The 18,770-nt window shown below is 32.3% G+C and overlaps 2 protein-coding genes across 2 annotated transcripts; one reads left to right on the top strand and one right to left on the bottom strand.

The window, feature by feature from the left end:
* The first annotated feature begins 5,307 nt into the window (after window positions 1-5,307).
* On the top strand, window positions 5,308-11,384 carry LOC101514654 (glycerophosphocholine acyltransferase 1). The gene is made up of 8 exons (XM_004513402.4): window positions 5,308-5,525; window positions 5,612-5,680; window positions 5,818-5,875; window positions 5,979-6,079; window positions 6,707-6,802; window positions 6,883-6,976; window positions 10,326-10,563; window positions 10,783-11,384. The coding sequence occupies exons 1-8, from the start codon at window positions 5,433-5,435 to the stop codon at window positions 11,087-11,089; spliced, it is 1,056 nt and encodes a 351-aa protein (XP_004513459.1). The 5' UTR covers window positions 5,308-5,432; the 3' UTR covers window positions 11,090-11,384.
* Window positions 11,385-12,966: 1,582 nt separating this feature from the next.
* LOC101514334 (uncharacterized) lies at window positions 12,967-15,274 on the bottom strand. Its single transcript, XM_004513401.4, has one exon. It carries the CDS (start codon window positions 15,131-15,133, stop codon window positions 13,484-13,486), a length of 1,650 nt encoding a protein of 549 aa, XP_004513458.1. The 5' UTR covers window positions 15,134-15,274; the 3' UTR covers window positions 12,967-13,483.
* Window positions 15,275-18,770: the final 3,496 nt, after the last annotated feature.

Genomic DNA, 18,770 nt, shown 5'->3' with positions numbered 1-18,770 from the left:
TTATTGTTCAGATCTAATTGAAGTCTAATTGTCATTTGCCACCTATCTCACAAAAATGGAAAGACTATTGTAGTGAATGTGCAAAGACATGGGAAATAGCTTGTGCAACACATATGAAGCATTAGGAACACATTGATCCATCATTTAGCAAATCATCTTGTATTTCTTTAAATGAAGATTAGAATATATCTTGTATTTCATTAAATGAATATTATAATTTAATATATTGTATTTCATTACGTTTTATCATTTACGTTATCATTTACATTTCATTATCGATTAAATATTCGGGCATACATAACACATTCGATAATCTCAAAATATCCAAAATATCCAAAATCTCAAAATATTCAGGCATACATAACACATTCGCTAATCTCAAAATATTCGGGCATACATAACACATTCGCTAATCTTCGTACAAGAGGCTTAACTCACTTAATATGAATTTCACTAAATGGAGTTACCAAATTTATGGTCCTACGTACAAGCTCAGCTGCTCTACGGTCTCGCTCTAATGGACCAACATGTGTAGTAGCAGCATGTGCAGAAGATGATAGATCAGCATGTGCAGCAGCAGTAGTATGTGGACTCGAAGGTGCAACAGTGGATGGAGGGAGAATCAAATGATGTGAAACACTAATGTACCATGCATAGTAGTCTACATTGACCTCTCCAGGAAAAGTCGCAACATGATATAGTCTTCGAAAGGCCTCTACAGCTGATCTCATAGTAGTCTGCCAGACCCAATCTATATTGTTCGGCATCGAAGAAACGTCACACGAAATGCACTGAATACGACCAAACTGTCGAAGACATCGCTCTGGCAAATATGGGACTGAGACTCCACCACATCGAAGATATCCAGAAAACATCGAAATCGATACAAACAGATGATTAGCTCGATCATCATCATATGGTGTAAACACTACATCCTCGAGAAACAATGCATCAAGTCTCCGACGATATGCCATCAATCCACCTTCAACAACATGTTTTGCAGTCCACCTACATGCTCTTGGAAGATGTGCAGGAACCGCTCCTCTATGACCCCGCTTACAGATCCTAGGGAAGTGCTCGTAAATCCAACACTGCAACATAATTAACATCACAAAATAACACAACTTAATAATTAAATAAATAAATGACACAACTTAATATAAATGATATACCTGTAGTAGGGTCATGTAACCTCCAAAGTCCCAACTGTCGAGTGTCGTGGACAGCTCCATCTCCCAGATTGTCATAAAGGAAAACTAATGTCGCTGAAGCCCACGAATATTCCCGACAACGATGTAAATCAATAAAAAAAAGTAATGTATTTCGCCTCAACACGCGTATGTGTTTTATCGGCGAAAATAGTGAAGCCAACTAAATGCAACAAATACGTTCTAGCCGCACACTCAAACTGGTTAGTTTGAATGAGACGGCTATATAAATCACGCAACTATTGCAATCTATATTGAACACATTTATTATAACTAATATCAACACATGTTTCCTCCCATGTTGCACCTAAGTACTCATGTGCAGCTCTTGCAGCATTATTAGTATTCATATTTACAGGTGCATCAAAAAATTTATCATGTGGTGAGATGTGAAGGAGAGTCGCGACGTCGTCTAAAGTGATAGTCATCTTTCCAAATGGCAGATGAAATGAGCTGGTCTCTCTGTGCCATCTTTCAAAAAATGCGGATATCAGACCAGCATCAGCATAATGAGGTAGCCTGAAGATAGATGCATCAGCCCAGATTCCCGAATCCAATGCTCTACAGGATTTGGCACAAGAACTTCGGCAAACTTCTTCAGCTTCAATCCGTGAGTAATAACTTTTAATGATCCACGATCCTGCGAGTAATTACAAAACAATTAATTAATTAAATAAACTTAAATAAACAATTAATTAAATAAACACTTAATATTCATTAAATAAACTTAAACGTAAATATAATTAAACATATATATAAATATACAATTAATTAAATAAACTTAAAAATAAATAAACAAATAATTAAATATAATTAAAAATAAATTAACATATACCTCTCCTTCACATAGCCTCTGAGCCACATGATGCTCATATTGTGTCAACACACGTGTCACCGTCGGTCCTCCGAAAAATCCAGTATGCTAATCCTGATCATCAATATCATCAACATCATTAGAATCATTAGCATCATCAGCATGTGCAGAAGCATCATGAATATCATCAGCGGCATGCTCCATTTGTGGAGGCTGAGGGACATCCTCCTCCATATGTGCATGCTCAGTAGACTCAACATCGTCATCCTGGACCTCTTGTCTTCGACGACGCTGCCTAATTGGACGATTTGCTTCGTTGCATCGTCTGTTTGATGTTGTTGGTGGAATTCTCTCTACACCATCACCTCTGTCACCTATCAAGTTGCGAATAATTTGGTCAAACACATCTCTCATTCTAGGAACTGCAATATATCAATATTAAAAACAAATGGAAAAATATTTTAAAAACCTGTTTCGAAAACCTTCGAAACTTTGCATGCATCTCAAACTTTCGAAACCTGTTTTTCGAAACTTTCAAAATGTTCGAAGATTTTACGTTTCGAAACTTTCACGTTGCTTGAAACTTTCGAAAGTTTTGTATTTAGAAACTTTCAAGTTTAACGAAAGTTTCGAAAGTTTTGTATTTCGAAACTTTCAAACTAAAGTTTCGAAAGTTTTATATTTTCTGGAAAAACTGTGTTTCGAAACTTTCACACTCAACGAAACTTTCGAAAACTGCATTGCTTTTTGACTTCGGAGGTTTTAAAGTTTCGAAGTTTTGGTAGGGTGGGAGATTCGAATATTTTAGAGTTTCAAAGAAATTGGTGAAAAAAGAAAAGTGAATTTTTTTGAGGGTTTTATAGATGAAACTAGGAGCAATATGGTCTTTTCCTTATGGCTGAGGGGTGGGAGGTAAAACAGGAGGTGCATGGTACATTCCTCTCGATACAATTGATATGATATATGAAAAAAGATTGATGGATACTAGTACATTTTAGATAGAGTGAAAAAAAATTAAAGAGTAATGTGATTTATGTAATAGAAAAAAATTATATATATATTAAAGAGTAATGTGATTTATTTAATAGAAAAAATTATATATATAATGTTAAATAAATATATAAAAATTATATATATATATATATATATATATATATTATTGATCTTTTACCAATTTTGATCAAGAAGTACTCAAATTAAATCATTATACAACAGTAAAATAGAATAATATTGGAATTGGACTATGGATTAATTTTATTATTATATGATCATGGAAAACCGTCTACATTTGTTTTGGGTGTAATTTTCAATCATGGAAAATTTCAAAACCTATGCTATGAATATGGATTATCGAGAGAAAAAAACAGCAAAAGTTAACTGGATTTTTTTTTAATAAAAAGTTTATGCACAATAAATAATACACTTTTCCTTTCTACATCTCTCAATTTACTTCCCACATTCCTTAAATTTTTTGTAAATCCTGAAAACCCAAACTACCCTTCCCTCTTTATTCAATTAACTCATCATTTCTAACTTCATCATCTTCATCTTTATTAACCTAACACCTTCATCTTCTATTATCTACATTCTGGAATCAAGTAAGCAATCTTCAATCATTTTCAACCATAAACCCAGTATAATCTTCAATCAAGTAAGCAATTGTTGTTTTTCGTTTTCGGGTTGTTGTTATTGAATGTTTATCAATGGTTTTTTTTTTTTGAATGGTTTAGGGTTTTTTGAACGGTTGTTTTTGAATGGTCATCAATGGTTGTTTTTTGAATGGTTATTCCAAATTTTATCACTTTTACGTGAACTGAGATATCGTATGTGTACGTGAACTAAGTTCACGTAGCAAATACGTAAATTGAATTCAAGTGAACATACGTAAACTCAGTTCACGTATGACTGAGATTTTTCAAATTCTTACCTATACGTAAACTGAGTTCACGTATGTGTACGTGAATTCAATACGTATGTGTACGTGAATTCAATTCACATGTTTGCTACGTGAATTGAGTTCACGTACACCTATGTTATCTCAGTTCACGTAGTTCATATGAAATTTTAAAACTTCATTGATGTACGCAATCTTAATTCATGTACGTTTACGTAAACTTAATTCACGTAACATCTGAATTTTCTTAATTTTATCAGATACGTGAATTCATTTCACGTAAACGTACGAAACCCAGATTTTGAAGAAAAAAAATTAAGCTACAAAACCCAACAAAATACATACCTAGTTGATTTGAGTCACTATAATGATAAAGATGATGAAAATGATGATGTTAAAAATGATTGAAGATTATTGAAGATGAAATGTATCAAAATGATTGAAGAATATTAAAGAAGATTGAAAATATTAGGTTAATGAAGATGAAGATGATAAAGATAGAAATGAAGGGTTAAGTGAATAAAGAGGGAAGGGTAGTTTGGATATTTTGAGTTTAAAAAAAATTAAATAGTGTAGGAAGCAAAATGAGGAGTGTGAGAAGCAAAAGTGTATATAATATCATTAATTGAAAGTACACTTGCAAGATTATTTTAACGAATCTCCCTTTTTAAATAGAAATTAAAGGAATGAAGAGATGGTTTGAAAAAATCTGCTTTAATATATTTTAGACATTTTAGTTTATTTTTTTATAGTAGGGTATTTTAGAATATTTAAAAAAAAGTTAATATATTGGGAAAAAATGATCAGAAACATTTCATTTTCTTTATCTCCTCAACCGCACCGTTTCCATTTCGTTCTGTTAAGAAACGGTTTCCTAGTGATTATTATGCATTATTTTAGTAAAAAGCTGTATCATAAGTCACATGTGTATTACTTAATGCATAGTAAAAACAAGCATTAAAATTTTATCCCACGCTGTAGTGTGCAGGTGCACTAACATTTACATATGTGTCTATACATATATTTTTTTGGTACGGATATCGCCAGTTTAATAAATAACGAAATATTAATGAGTGTTTATAAGTATTTATTACGAATTGAAATGTATAAAAAATTTAAAAGTTTAATTTATTTTTTAAAATTGTAAAATATAAAAATTTCATGAACTCAATTTGACTTTTTAATTAATAGAATTTTTAAAAATTCTTAATCTAACCTGTAGAAATGAATTGTTCTGAATCCGTGTTATGTTTTTTTATTGTTTATGAGGAGGAGTCAGACTAACTTATATTCTAGGGATAAAAATCAAAATATTACGCATGTCGGTTAAACTTAAATAATAAAAAATACAATGATTTTAATTTATACCCATGTAACTAAAATACATGTTTCATAACAAGATTATTCCACGTAATAAGGTATAGTGATTTTTTCGGATCCTTAAAAAAGAGGTGTTCCTTACAATCTGCAGAACAGAAGCATAATTCTTTATTCTGGATCAATCTAAGGTTGTTGAATGAGTATGTCTGAAAACGAAGGACACGCTGAATACACAGAAACCGAACCCTCTGCACTTGCCCAAAAACGTAGATTAAGGGATAGGTCCAAGGTACGTTACGTTCTCTTTTTCCATTTTTTTTTAATTTGATTTCCACACACTGTATCTGAATCTATGTTTTTTGGCTACAATTTAAGGAGGTATTGTCCAAACAAGCCGTTAAAATCGCAAAACGTGCTGAAGAACACGAAAGTTTCATCAACAAGGTATGCCTTTAAATTTTATGCTTCCTTTTCTGCTTTGTTATGTATGTGTTTAAATTTTCTTTTTCATTTATGACCATTTCGGTATGTTGTTAATATTCAAACAAGTTTCAATTTTTATGTGTTTTTCACTTCATCAGGTTACTCATTTATTGGGTGTTCTTGGATTTGGTTGGTTTTGTTTTCTCTTAGGGGCAAGTAAGTTGATTAATCTATCATTCTCATATATATAGTGCAGTGTTATTTTTTTTTTAATGAAATTATTTATGTTGATTTTTTTTTTTATTATCTTTTTTTACAGGACCACAAGATATTCCTTTAGTCTATTGTTTGTTCTACTTTGTCTTTGTTCCTCTTCGTTGGATATACTATAGATTCAAGAAATGGCATTACTATCTCCTGGTACATTAAGATATCTCAAATTCTGATTTTGAAAGTTTATAATTATGAATCTATGAAACTATTACTAGTTTATGGAAGCATATATTTTTGTTTCTTGGGTAGTTTCATTGGCATTCTGGCACTATTTTGGTCATTTTGTAGTATGCATAGGCATTTTATGAGAAGGGATCAAAGACAATAATTTGTAACTATCAGAACCATGGAATCAGATTACCTGTAGTAACTATGTAACTTGGTTACTGATCTCGAGTGTCCAATCTAAATCAATGAAAGCGATTATTTTTAGTTGATTAGGTGAATTTGTAATTTGAGTCATTTGATTCAATCTCAAAATGGTCGAGATTATTTGTGATTCAGTTGCAGTAATGAATCTGGATCCCAATGTTAACTATATTGTCAAGAAAGTGTCTATTTTTAGGTTTCATGTTGTCTGAGACACATGGCTGCAAAATCCTCGAAAGAGGGCTTGTGTATTTAAACTGTGTTTCAATTACCTTGCTGATTAAAATCATTGGAGTAGTGTCTCATTGTTGTCATTATCATAAGGATAAAGTTATTAATTTTTTTCAGTTGCTTCTATGTAAGTAATGAAAATAAGTTTGTTAAATTATAGTTCACGTGTTTCAGGATTTTTGCTACTATGCCAATACAATCTTCTTGGTTTACCTTATATTTTATCCAACAAACGAAAAGCTTTTTCTGGTTTGCTTTTCATTTGCTGAGGTGAGCATTTTATTCCTTGTGATTTGAAATCTTATGGTTCATTATTCAACTTGTGACTTATTTGAGTGCTGCTGTTGTAGGGGCCGTTAGCATGGGCTTTGATTGTTTGGCGTTGTAGTTTGGTGTTCAGTTCTGTTGACAAAATTGTTAGTGTTCTTATCCATCTTTTACCTGGTATGTTATTATGCCTATAATTTTTACTATTATTCCTTTCTTTTTTCAACAATATAATGAAATTTTGGAAACCTATTGGCTTCTATTATGATCATTGTAGACATATGCATTCAATGGTCATATAATAGGCATATCTGCCAAACAAATACATGTAATGTAATATTTCTGATAAAAGGTATTTTACTCGGTGTTTCAACTACTACTACTAGCTTCATGATTTTTCTGTTGAAAATTCATAGGATTGTAGGGTGGTGTCTAGCATTGGCCTTAGCTTAATCCATTAATTTTTATTTATATGGATGAAAAAGTTACACTGCGAAATCAAACGAGGCGAAGTAGAGCCTGGGCATCATTTTCTAAAGTAACTTTTAAAGCAAGAAAAATAGACTCAACTAGGACGCAATCAATCGTTAAGGACGAATGCCCCTGATTAGCCAATAGATCGTCACATCTATTTGCTTTGTAGAAAAACACATGTTTCACAGAGGTTCTCCATCCTGGGATGTGGAGAAGAGCAATAACCTCTTGAAGAAGAGGTTGAATAAAGGCATTGGATGAAAATCCAAAGTTCACCATTTTAACCACTACCAAATAATCCATTTCAAAAACAACCTCCTGATATCCATTTGTCTAGCAAGATTTATACCAATACAAAGAGCCCAGAGTTCCACCCAAACAGCCGAACAAGTACCAAGTCTTCTATAAAAGTCTCTAACAATAATAACATTTGAGTCTCTAATCAAACCTCCGCAGGTGGCAAAACGTTTACTTATATGACCCATCGATATTAACTTTGTGATAACCTATAGGGGAGGGATCCGTGAGATCTCTACCATATGTTTTAGGAGTAGCACAAGTCGAGTTCACCATTTGCATGTGGGAAGAAGCAATAAACTTCGCTTGGTTTGCTACCTTTAGAATTAACGGCTTACCGATCTTAGTATTCTAAGAGAAGACCAGAGAATTTCTATCCTTTCATAGTTCCTATGCTGCTACCCCAAAAACTAGCTGCCAAGCGTCACTAATCATTCCAATACCAGGTTCATTTAAGTTCCATTATAGCCAAGGGTCCAAGCTGATGCTAAAGAATTTACTCCAATGATCCATGAAAATGACATCATTCCAGAAAGTTTTGACTTCCTCACAATCCTTAAAACATGCATAATTGTTTCAGGATAATCCCCACATCTCGGGCAACGGTTGTCAGTGGTCATGCCTTGGTGACATCTTGCATCATTAGTTAGGATCTTATCATGAGCTAGTTTCCATAAGAAAGTTCTAAACCGATTTGGGCTATCTTGAGACTAAACACTTTTAAATAAGTTTGGAGGATTAAGATGTAAGTGGGTCTTACCATGGATGATCATGTAAGTTGATTTAAGGGAGAATTTTCCGTCCAAAGTGAGATTCCAACAAGGGAAATATGATCTGCCATTAGCCAGGGGTTTGATAGCCGTAACATGATCACAAATTGCAATAGACACGAGTTGCTGAGTGATCTCTTACTTCCAACTACCATTAGATGCATAATGAGAAATTGGTAACTCCATTTGATTTATATAGGGATCTTTCACTCAAGCACCTCACACTCCTTCACCCAAGCATCCGTCAAACATGATGACCATCGTGGATGCACCAAGTAATATTATTGACAACACCTTCCCACACATTATGGATAGCCTTCCAAATAGTCAATGAGTTAGATCAATAACCCACATTAGGAATAATAAGGTTACCACAAGAATATTTACCGTGCATTACTCTAACCCATAGCTTATCAGGGGCAACAATCAACTGCCAGGTTAATTTCAGCATATAAGCTTTGTTAATCCATTAGTTTTTGTTCACATAGACAGATCTTTGTCTTATACGAATGAAATTTAAGTAACATTATGTTAGAACTAATAACATCACTAAATAATGATTCTTTTATTGATGGATTGGTCTATGATTGCAAATGGTTCCCTCCCAAGATATTCCTTAGTCTTGGTCTCTCCGTTCCAAGAATTAGAGAACTTGGTCTCTCCCTCCCAATTTCTAATTGTTGAAGTTTGGGATTTTTAGACAAAAGGAGGAGAGAAAATAATAATAGTTTGAATATTATTGATAACAGCTTCATGCTAACTTGATTACAAAAGACTTAATACTAATATCTATTTATAGAGAAACATAGACTCAATTCTAAATCAGGAACAAATCATAATAATAACAAGAGATATTCTAAGATATCTCTATGATTATAAATTGATCCTAGGAAATAACTCAAGATACTCTAATATAATAGATATTATAAGATATTTTTTTTAATATTTTAGCACTTATTAATAACCGCCTAGCTTCCCTTTGCAATAACTTCTCTATTAATTCTAATTACATAAACATAATTGCTAAAATTTAAATATAATTGCCATAATTTCTAATACTTACTAATAAGAGATTCATGCTAGACAAGGAGATCTTATGTTTAGTAGTCGAAGTCCATACAGTTTATCAACTTTTGCAAATTGTTCGAAAAATTGGACAATTTTGTAGAAAGTGTGCCTTATTCTATCTTTAAAGCTCACAATTCACACTTAAAGTTTGTAAGAAAAAAGGCTAATGATGCATGATTATCTTCTCATCAAGGAACTTTAGTTTTTTGCAAAAGCAATGTAAAGGACCTTCAATTGATATCATCCAAGATTATCTACATCTTAACAGAACACACAAATATTGTTGCCTAATATCTGATTTTGTGTGTTAGTGTAACATCATATTCTCTAATATTCTGCTATTGTATGTATGTCCATTTCCTTGGTGTTGATTTCAACCGCGGTAGTAGTGCACCCAAATCCTATCGTCTGTTGATCTGCCTACCTGATTTTGGATGTTTTATTTTCTTGATCTTTGCATCTTTGTATTACTTCCTACCTGTTAGATGTAAAACCATTTAGGAGTCTTAACTTATATTAACTCCCCATTTACCAACGTTACATTGGTCTGAGTGGAATTGGACTCGGATCTCTTAAGCAAGGTCTTGATTTCGAGTCTTGGTGATGAAAAAAATGTGGTTGAGAGGGAGGCTCCATTAATGGTGGCTTTAGGTTTTTCAACTGAGATTAGTCGTCGACAAAATCAGTGTATATTTCACACCAATGACATGGTTAATGAACCAATAACATGCTGTACAAAATGAAAAAAATAAAATATTTATTTATAAGTGGAACAACCAGAACTTCTACTACGTAAGCATGAGAATATTAGATAGAGGCTACCATTGTGTTTGACATGTCACCTTTGTGTTTTTTATGCATCCATGTTTTGGTTTTCACTTTTCATTGCACATTCAATGAAATGTTTTTCTTTTCAGGATTGGTTTTCTTTACCATTCGATGGTGGAACCCTGCGACTTTAGAAGCCATGCGACCAGAGGGAACTGCTGAAAGAGTTACATGGCCTTATATTGAAGATAAATCCTATCTTTTCACATGGTTGTTTCTAGTTCCTTTAGTAGTTTACACCCTGTGGCAGGTTCTATACTTCCTAATTGTCAACGTCTTACGTCGACAACGGTTTTTAAGAGATCCTGAAGTCATGACCTCATACAGGTAATGAGTTTTTTTCTTCTCTTTGGGTTTAACCAATTATGTGTAACCAAGGTTTTAAAAAGCAGCCGAGATTGGCACCACACACTACAGTAGCCCTCTGTTCTACGTAATATCAAGGATTGCAATGCAAGTGACTGTTATTCAAAACCTTGCTTTAGACCCTTTATCGTTGAATCATTCATTGACATTGAGCATTTTATTGATCATACTTTTTCATAGGGAACTCTCGAAAAAAGCTCAGAAAGCAAACAACATGTGGTGGCGCTTAAGCGGCTTGCTTGGTGATCAAAACCGGTTGTTAATGTTCATTGTTCTTCAAGGGATGTTTACGGTGGCAACAATGGCGCTGACTGTTACGATATTCTTGTCATACGAATTGTCGGTTGTTTTCCAAATACTGAAGGTTTCTGCATCAGTGTGGAATGGTGCAGGCTTTCTGTTGGAGGTAATGCCTAGGCAGGTAATTCTCAAGGAGAAAAAGAAATCTGAGATGCAAACTGTTCCAATTCAAAATGATCAATCATAAGATGATGATGAAGTTAAAATTGATAGGAGTTCAACAATTCTGTTGAGGTTGTAGTTTTACTATGTTTCTGTGAAAATGGTAGTGAAGTTGATGATGGAATACACCAATGTATATTCTCAGTTTTTTCCCCTTAAATTCTATTATTCTAAGTTCGTTTATTCTAATGGCTGCTATGTAGAGCAATGTCTTGAAAAATATGATATCAAGCTTTAGTTTTTTTGTATTCACATCTGAAATTCAATGAGCTTCTGTTTTATACAAGAATTTAAAAAGCTTATTGTAGTTCACATTACCATTTATCTCGCCATCTAATTTTTGGATCGGATTCATAAATTTTGAATTGTGGAGGCAACATATGTATAAATTTGCACCATTAAATATTATCAAAACCAAAATAAAATATTTGATGAAGTGATACTTAATGCTCACACACAAGAATGTAAGGGGTTTGCAACATGTTTTAGGTCAACCTTAGTCAAGTCAAAATTCATTATCAAGTCAAATTTCATTATCTTCAATTATTTATTTACGGTATACAAAAGTCTTAAAGTGGGGTTACCTTTGACTATGACTTACAAACATTGCTTAAAATTGGATAAGTTAATGAAAGTTTTTTTTTTCACCTTCAAATCTTCTAAAAAATCCTAAAATTTTATTTAAATTGAAAAATTTGAAAATGTATTTTTTGTGTATTTAAAAATATTTTAGATGGGAGAAGAAATACCTTAAATTCATTGTCAATCCAATTAAATTTGGTTTGGATTCAACTGCTTCATTGAAAAAATTCGATTCAATTAGATGTGATTTGGATTACATTAGCGTCAGATCCTTGAAAGACAAGTATTTTTGTGGTAATTGTTTTGTTCCAAATATTAAAATGGGATATAAGGTTGGTTAAGTGGCTAGAGTGAGAGAATATGTGGTGGAGTGATAAAAAAGTTGTAGATTAGACTTTAATAAAATATTAATAATATTAATTACTAATATTGATTATTCTAAAAAGAAAATTAAAAATGTGAATATACTTTTCCTCTCTTGAGCTTCCTACTGCTCGAAATTGGGGAAATTATTTGCACTCATTTGATTACTATTTGCATCATTGGTGCTTTCAATTTTTCCCCTTATGCCTCCCAAACCTTAAAAAGAAACAATGATGAAATTATTAGTGCTTGGATGAAAATAATTATTAGCCTCTCTCAATTGGGTATATTCCAGTTGCAACAACCCTCTGATACCGCCTCCTTCTATATGAAGCAAACCTCACCTCATCCTAAGTAAGAAAAAATCGAACCCCTACCTGTTAGGGAAATCGATTAGAATTTCAAAATAACAATAAAAATTGGTTGAAATTAAAAAAAAAAAAAAAACATTCCAAAAGTTAATTAATATAGCTAGAACGTTGGAGAAATTAAGTTGAGCTTATTGAAAATGTGAGATAATTAACATCCAATAAAAACTAATTGTTTTCTCCTCCTATAAACAATTTTTTTAGTGATACCGATAACACTGTTGAATACAATTCAACGTCATAACTGTTACCTCTGTTTAATTCAAAGGAATTAAATAGAAACTAAAAATAACAATGCAAGATGTATTTGGCCATTTTTTTTACTGATGTATTTTGCCATTTTAATAATGAAAATATGGGGTTTTGATCAAGCATTAATGGATTAGAACATTTCATTAAAATTTGACTAGGCAATAGAAAGTAAAGATTCCTAGTGGAAGTGGTTCTCCTTTAGGCCTTAAAAACTATAGTACATATTCAATTTTCACAAAACACAATTTACAAGTTTTCAAGAATGTATGTACCTAAACATCGTGCTCAAATAGTTGTGTTCACACAAGACTTCCTCTATTCAACAAATACACCACTCTAGCTCCCAAGAAAAAGGAAAATGTAAGTTGATATAGAGTTTTTTATAAAAGAAATAGAATCAGAGATTCATTGCTGCATATCATAGAAACATACAAACTGTGGCAAACCATAAGTTCACTTCACACTCCCAATAAATCTGGAGGAAGCTCTAATAGGACATCTAAAACAGAATTAGCGCTTCACCTCAACTACCTTCCTATACAAATCTGTTATTATGTGATCTTTATGACCATAGTAACAAAATACAGTCGATGATTATCAATCAAAGTCAAAACAAAACAAAACCAAACCAAACAAACCCACTCAAAACTCTCAAAAAAATATTTTGTTCAGTAGGCTCTAATAATTGAACAAATAACCATAATTAGAGCCCAGTTTCTTAATAGGTCTTTGTACAAAGTATAGTGTAGGGTTTTAAATAGTCGTCGAAGTATAATTGCGATGTAACTTCAATGGTGGTTGCATTGTGGTTTTGAAAACATAAAAAATCATTGTTATAAGCATAGATTGTGTAATTAATCTCTTGCAAGAGGCAATGAGACATTGCTTTTCTCCTTGATGGAGTTAAGTTTTTGTAGCCTCCATTCTCCCCTTAGACGAGCAATGAAAGTTGCAGCTTTCACGTTCACGTCAGGACTTGGACAGAAAACGGCCTCATTCACCACGCCGTTATGATTCATAACGCCGTTAGTAACGGTAGTGGTTTCTGAAACTTCCACGTCCATGTGTTCGCGTTCTGGTGAGGTACTTCGCGAGCTTTGGTTGCTTCGTATTTTGACAAAATCACCGCGAACTACGAACTTCATCGCCGGCATTTGGAACGGCGGCAAAGGCGGCGGAACGGGAATCACTGGCGACTGGTTGCCGGTGTTTAAGGTTTGGTCGATGAAGTTGTTTGATTTGTTCGGTAATGGCGGTTTCATGAGGTTTCCCCGGCGAGGTGGTGCCGGTGGAGGAGTCGGTGGTTGCGGAGGGATCTGATTCTTCGGCTTGGATGATCTCCTTGACGGCGGAGGAGGCGGCGGCGGCGCTGACACTGAATGGATTTTTTTACTTTTGCCGAGTCCTTTTCGAAATATACTTTGAAAAACTGAAGGTGGAGGTGGAGGTGGTGGTGGAGGCGGCGGCGTCATCGGTGGCGCTGTCGTGCTGTTTATTAATTCGTCAACATTATGGTAATGATGATTGTGATCGTTTTTCGGTCTTTGCTTCTTCTTTCGTTTTTTCTGATTCGAGAGTACTGAAGCCCAAACCATTGCTATCTCTCTCTTCACGTTACTCTTCCTTCGCTCACTTTTCCCGTTCTTCTTCTCCGATCGTAGTTTCACCGAAGGTCGCGGAGGTGACGCTGTCGGAGAATCCGGAGGCGGAAATTGCATCTCAAGCTCAGTTATCTCGCTGTTACTCTCCATTCTCCGATGCATCATGTTAGAATGACGCCGAGATGAAGCCGGTGGAGGAGGCGGTGGCGGAGGACAAGATGGTGATTTCACCGGCGGAGAAGGACGAATTTCGAAAGTATCGACTGGAATTTCCTTAACGTGAACTTGTTCTTCTTGACTTCGATCTTCCGGCCACCGTTTGCGGTGGTCTACGGCGGGAAACGTTACCCTCGCAGGCGAGCGGAACTGTTTCTCGATTTCGAAATCGTCGTAGAACCGAAACTTGTAACGGTCATCACCGGTTTCCAACTGGCGTAGATCTGGATAAGAACTGCTGGTTCTTCTTAACCGGTTAACACCGATAACCGGTGATAACAACCGGTTCGGAGTTTCATCAAATATCTTTCTCTCCTCAGTAGAGAATCCGAACCATTGGTGCGACTCGTATCCATTAGTTGCAGCTCCTTCAGACGACACTGACACTCTACGGAACGTGTCGTTTTGATCCGGAACGACGTCGTTGGGGATTTGCTGAGGGGATGGTTCATCGTCGTTTCGTCTTGCAAAAACGCCGAATAGGATGGCAAAAACGACGAGGAGAATGTTGAGGGAATCCCAGCTAGTTTTAACGGAGGCTGGTCGGAGAACGTTGGTTGCAGCGGAGAGAAGAGGGGGTAGGGTGAGGAAGAGTAGTGTGAAAGCGAGGATAGGTAATAGAATAATGAGGAGTGGAGGGCTGATTAACGGTGGCGATGAATGCCAGGAGCCACCATGATGGGGCATAGTTGGTAGTTGTGTTGGGTGGTCTCTCTCTCTCTGGCTATATGTCTGTTTATCTAATTTTGTGGAATGGATAATTGGGATACAGATGTCAAGTTCTTTTGAGGAAATAACAGAGGAAAAGTATCAACTTATTCCATTTAGATCAAAAATATCATATAATATACTTGGACTCACGGTTACTATTATTGCAATTGCAATGTTTCTTTCAACCTGTCCTACAAAATGTTACTTTCAAGTTACTTTCAAAAAAATTTCAAACATTCATTTTATTCAAATACATTTTAATTATAAATTACATTGTTGCCCATGATCATTTTCTAAAGTACTAATAGTCTACACATGAATAAATAAGCTCAACCAAAAAATGATGCAAAAATAACGAAGCAAAGAGAAATAAGAGAGAGCAAAATTCAGAACAAAATATCATTACATTTATTTTTTAAATATATTTTTCCTCTATTTAATTTAAAATGTATTTTAATCCATCATTCACATTAGGTATGTAACGGCCTAGATACATTAACAAAAAATTTAAGATACCATATGGTCTAGGTACATAGATACATAACTAGGAGGACAAACAAGATTATGGTCCTTCTAAATTTTTATACTTGTTATAATTTTTTTTCTCTATATTTTTTTTTTTTGTTAACTTTATATGATATTTTATAATAAATAATGAGTTTTTTTTTACTCAATATATTACGCAGTAAACATCTTTTAATCAACTAAAATATAAAACAAATTTTAAACACATTTGAAAAAAAAATTAACTAAATTAAACTTTTAAATTTGGTTCTCTTATGTTTAATTTATGATTTCGTTTCTATGTGTCAACATAATTTTTATTTAAAATTTATATACATGTAGAATATTTGTAAAATAATAGACATTGATTATTCTTCATTAAAATAAATTATAATAATCAAACTTTTCATAATATATTTTAATCTATGTGTTAGAATATAAACAAAAACATCATTAAAAAAATTCAAAATAAGTATTCACTTCATAGAATAGTCAACCATTAAAAACACATTTTTTAAGTTTGATTTTCCAAGATATAGTATTGGTGATAAAAGAAATTCAACTTCATCTTGGAGGGAATCATGTACATTAATATCTCACAAACTTGTCTCACTTGATTTACTCCCTTCATCTTTCCTATGATATATAGTTGTGTGTATTATCGAAGTCTCTTAAAATTATTTCAATAAAAATAAGACAAAAATACATTTTTAGTCAATTAATTTTAGTTTAATTTTTGCTTAGGTCCTTTAAATTTATTTTTTTTAATTTGGTTCTTTAAGTTTAATTTATTTGCACTATTAACCTTTAATATATATTAAACTATGCACATAGTCCTTTAAATTTGGAAATTTTCTCGAGTTATAGTTATGAAACCAAGAAGTTAACTATCCAAGTTACTTTGCATGTGAAGGAAATTAAAAACATTGATTATGTGAATAATTTTTTATTATCTTGTTTTTGAGGTCATACGTGTATTTAAATTATTTTAGAGAAAATCAAGAAATATAAATCATTTATAAGATTTGATGAATGTTTTTCTAAATGGTTAATATGAGAGACATATTGTTACAACATTTAGTAGAGTTTTAAATTATCAAAAAATTTCAATTGAATTAATTATTATTGAAATTGAAATAAATGACAAATATTGCAAATAGAATATATAACTTAAAAAATTAAATTAAATTAAATAAACTTAAATAATCTAAATAAAAATTAAATAAACTTAAATAATCTAAATAAAAATTGAGTTAAACTCAAAAGACTATAAATATATTTTTGTTTAAAAATAATAATTGAGATACTTATGTATCTATTTTCGAAGAGTATCTTTCCAATTTTTGAAGTAATCACTCAATAAAAAAGGGCAAAAGGCAAAACCTATTTTGCAATCTCTTATTTTGTCTCCAAGTAACTTTATATTCTTCTTAATCAGCTTATTCTCTGGTGTAAATTTAAAATTTGTTTTGGTATGTATTTTTGCATCCAGTTAGGTGAAGTGTGTTACAAGACAAACAAGTACTAGAAAGTAGAAACACCTACCCGTACAAGTTTCGCTTACGTTGTGCTTAAATAATTGGTTTGGTCTTTTGGAGCGTGGTTGCAATGATTGAAACTAATGCTCTTTTTTGCAACAACGAAATAGTAAACCTACCTTTAGAGGAGCGCACTTTCGTCAAAAGATGGAACTTCTTAGATGCAACTTTTGTTCAATTGTTACCAAAAAAGTTTTAGCAGTTTCTAACAATAATCGAACATACTCTTTAGAATTTGGATATAAGGATTTATAGTTTTTTTTTTTATTGATTAGGTTAATGATATTTGATGATCTACAATAGTTCTTGAAAATAAAAATTTATAAGACTCTTTGTATAGAAGTTTGAGAGATATTAATCAAATTAATTTGGATGCACAAAAAATACTATAAATTTGATCTACTTTTAAAAGATGACAAATGTCATTGAAATTTCAACTAAATTATATGCCGAGTTCACTAGCATATGACATATGAAGAGAATATTACACACTTTAAATTGAGTTAAATAAATTTTGACATGTAAAATGTAGTTTGTTTAAATTAGTACAGCTAGTCTCTACACTTCTTTTGAATAAAATTTAATATTTTTTTTGACAAATTATAAAAATTTAGTTTCTCACTAATTTTTCATGTTTTAAGGATTACTCTTTTGGTTGTTTAATTTTCACTGTTGACAAACAAAGATACAAGTCCACACTTGTATATAATAAAAGATACGGCAAAATTAAATTTTAGAAAGAAAAAAAATAACAGTGACAATTCTTGAAAGTTAAACAAGTCATTAATATTAAAGAAATTAATAAAGAGTTATTTTAATAGACATTTATGTTATAGTGTTGTGATATGTATAAAGAAGATTTTTGTAACATTAACTCATCTTAAATTATTTCATGTTCATCTTAAAGTCAATTAAATAACATATATTTTTTTAAAATTTAATATTTTTCTTTTCAAACCGACCATATTTTTTAAAATTATTAATTTTTTTGATGTCAGTGTGATGGTCGATATAAATTTGATTTCTTAACTTTTAGTTTTATTTTTTTATTCTCTTGGAGTTTGACCCCTCTTATCAAAAATAATGTCACTAATATTACTTTTATTAATCCAATATTCTTTTATATTTAGTACCAGTATGCAATTATTCCTTCTAGTAATCTTTTATTATGGAGTTGAATTAAACGAGTGCTTAAAATAAACTTATATCATCTCACACAATAAATGCTAGCAGCCACCAAACAAATGGTGTTTTTTCTGTCTCCATGGACTTTTTGTTTTTTTACTAATAAAAATATATTAATTGATTCAAACTGATAGAATATTAAAAATATGAATTTGTGAATAGTCTCACGTCATCTAAATTAATAATATATAATAATAAAATGACTACAAATATTTTAACATAATCAAAGTAATTGGAATACTTATATATATATATAAATATGTAACATTGACGATTAAGTTATTGACTGAATTTATAGTAGATCAAACTAATCTGTCAATCTGAACCATAAACATATTTCAAAAATAAAAATAAAATAAAAAAATCGCATTGAGGCATCGAACTCA

The sequence above is a fragment of the Cicer arietinum genome, chromosome 1 (assembly GCF_000331145.2).
Source record: "Cicer arietinum cultivar CDC Frontier isolate Library 1 chromosome 1, Cicar.CDCFrontier_v2.0, whole genome shotgun sequence".
Taxonomy (NCBI): domain Eukaryota; kingdom Viridiplantae; phylum Streptophyta; class Magnoliopsida; order Fabales; family Fabaceae; genus Cicer; species Cicer arietinum.
This window is presented reverse-complemented; position numbering and strand designations above follow the sequence as displayed.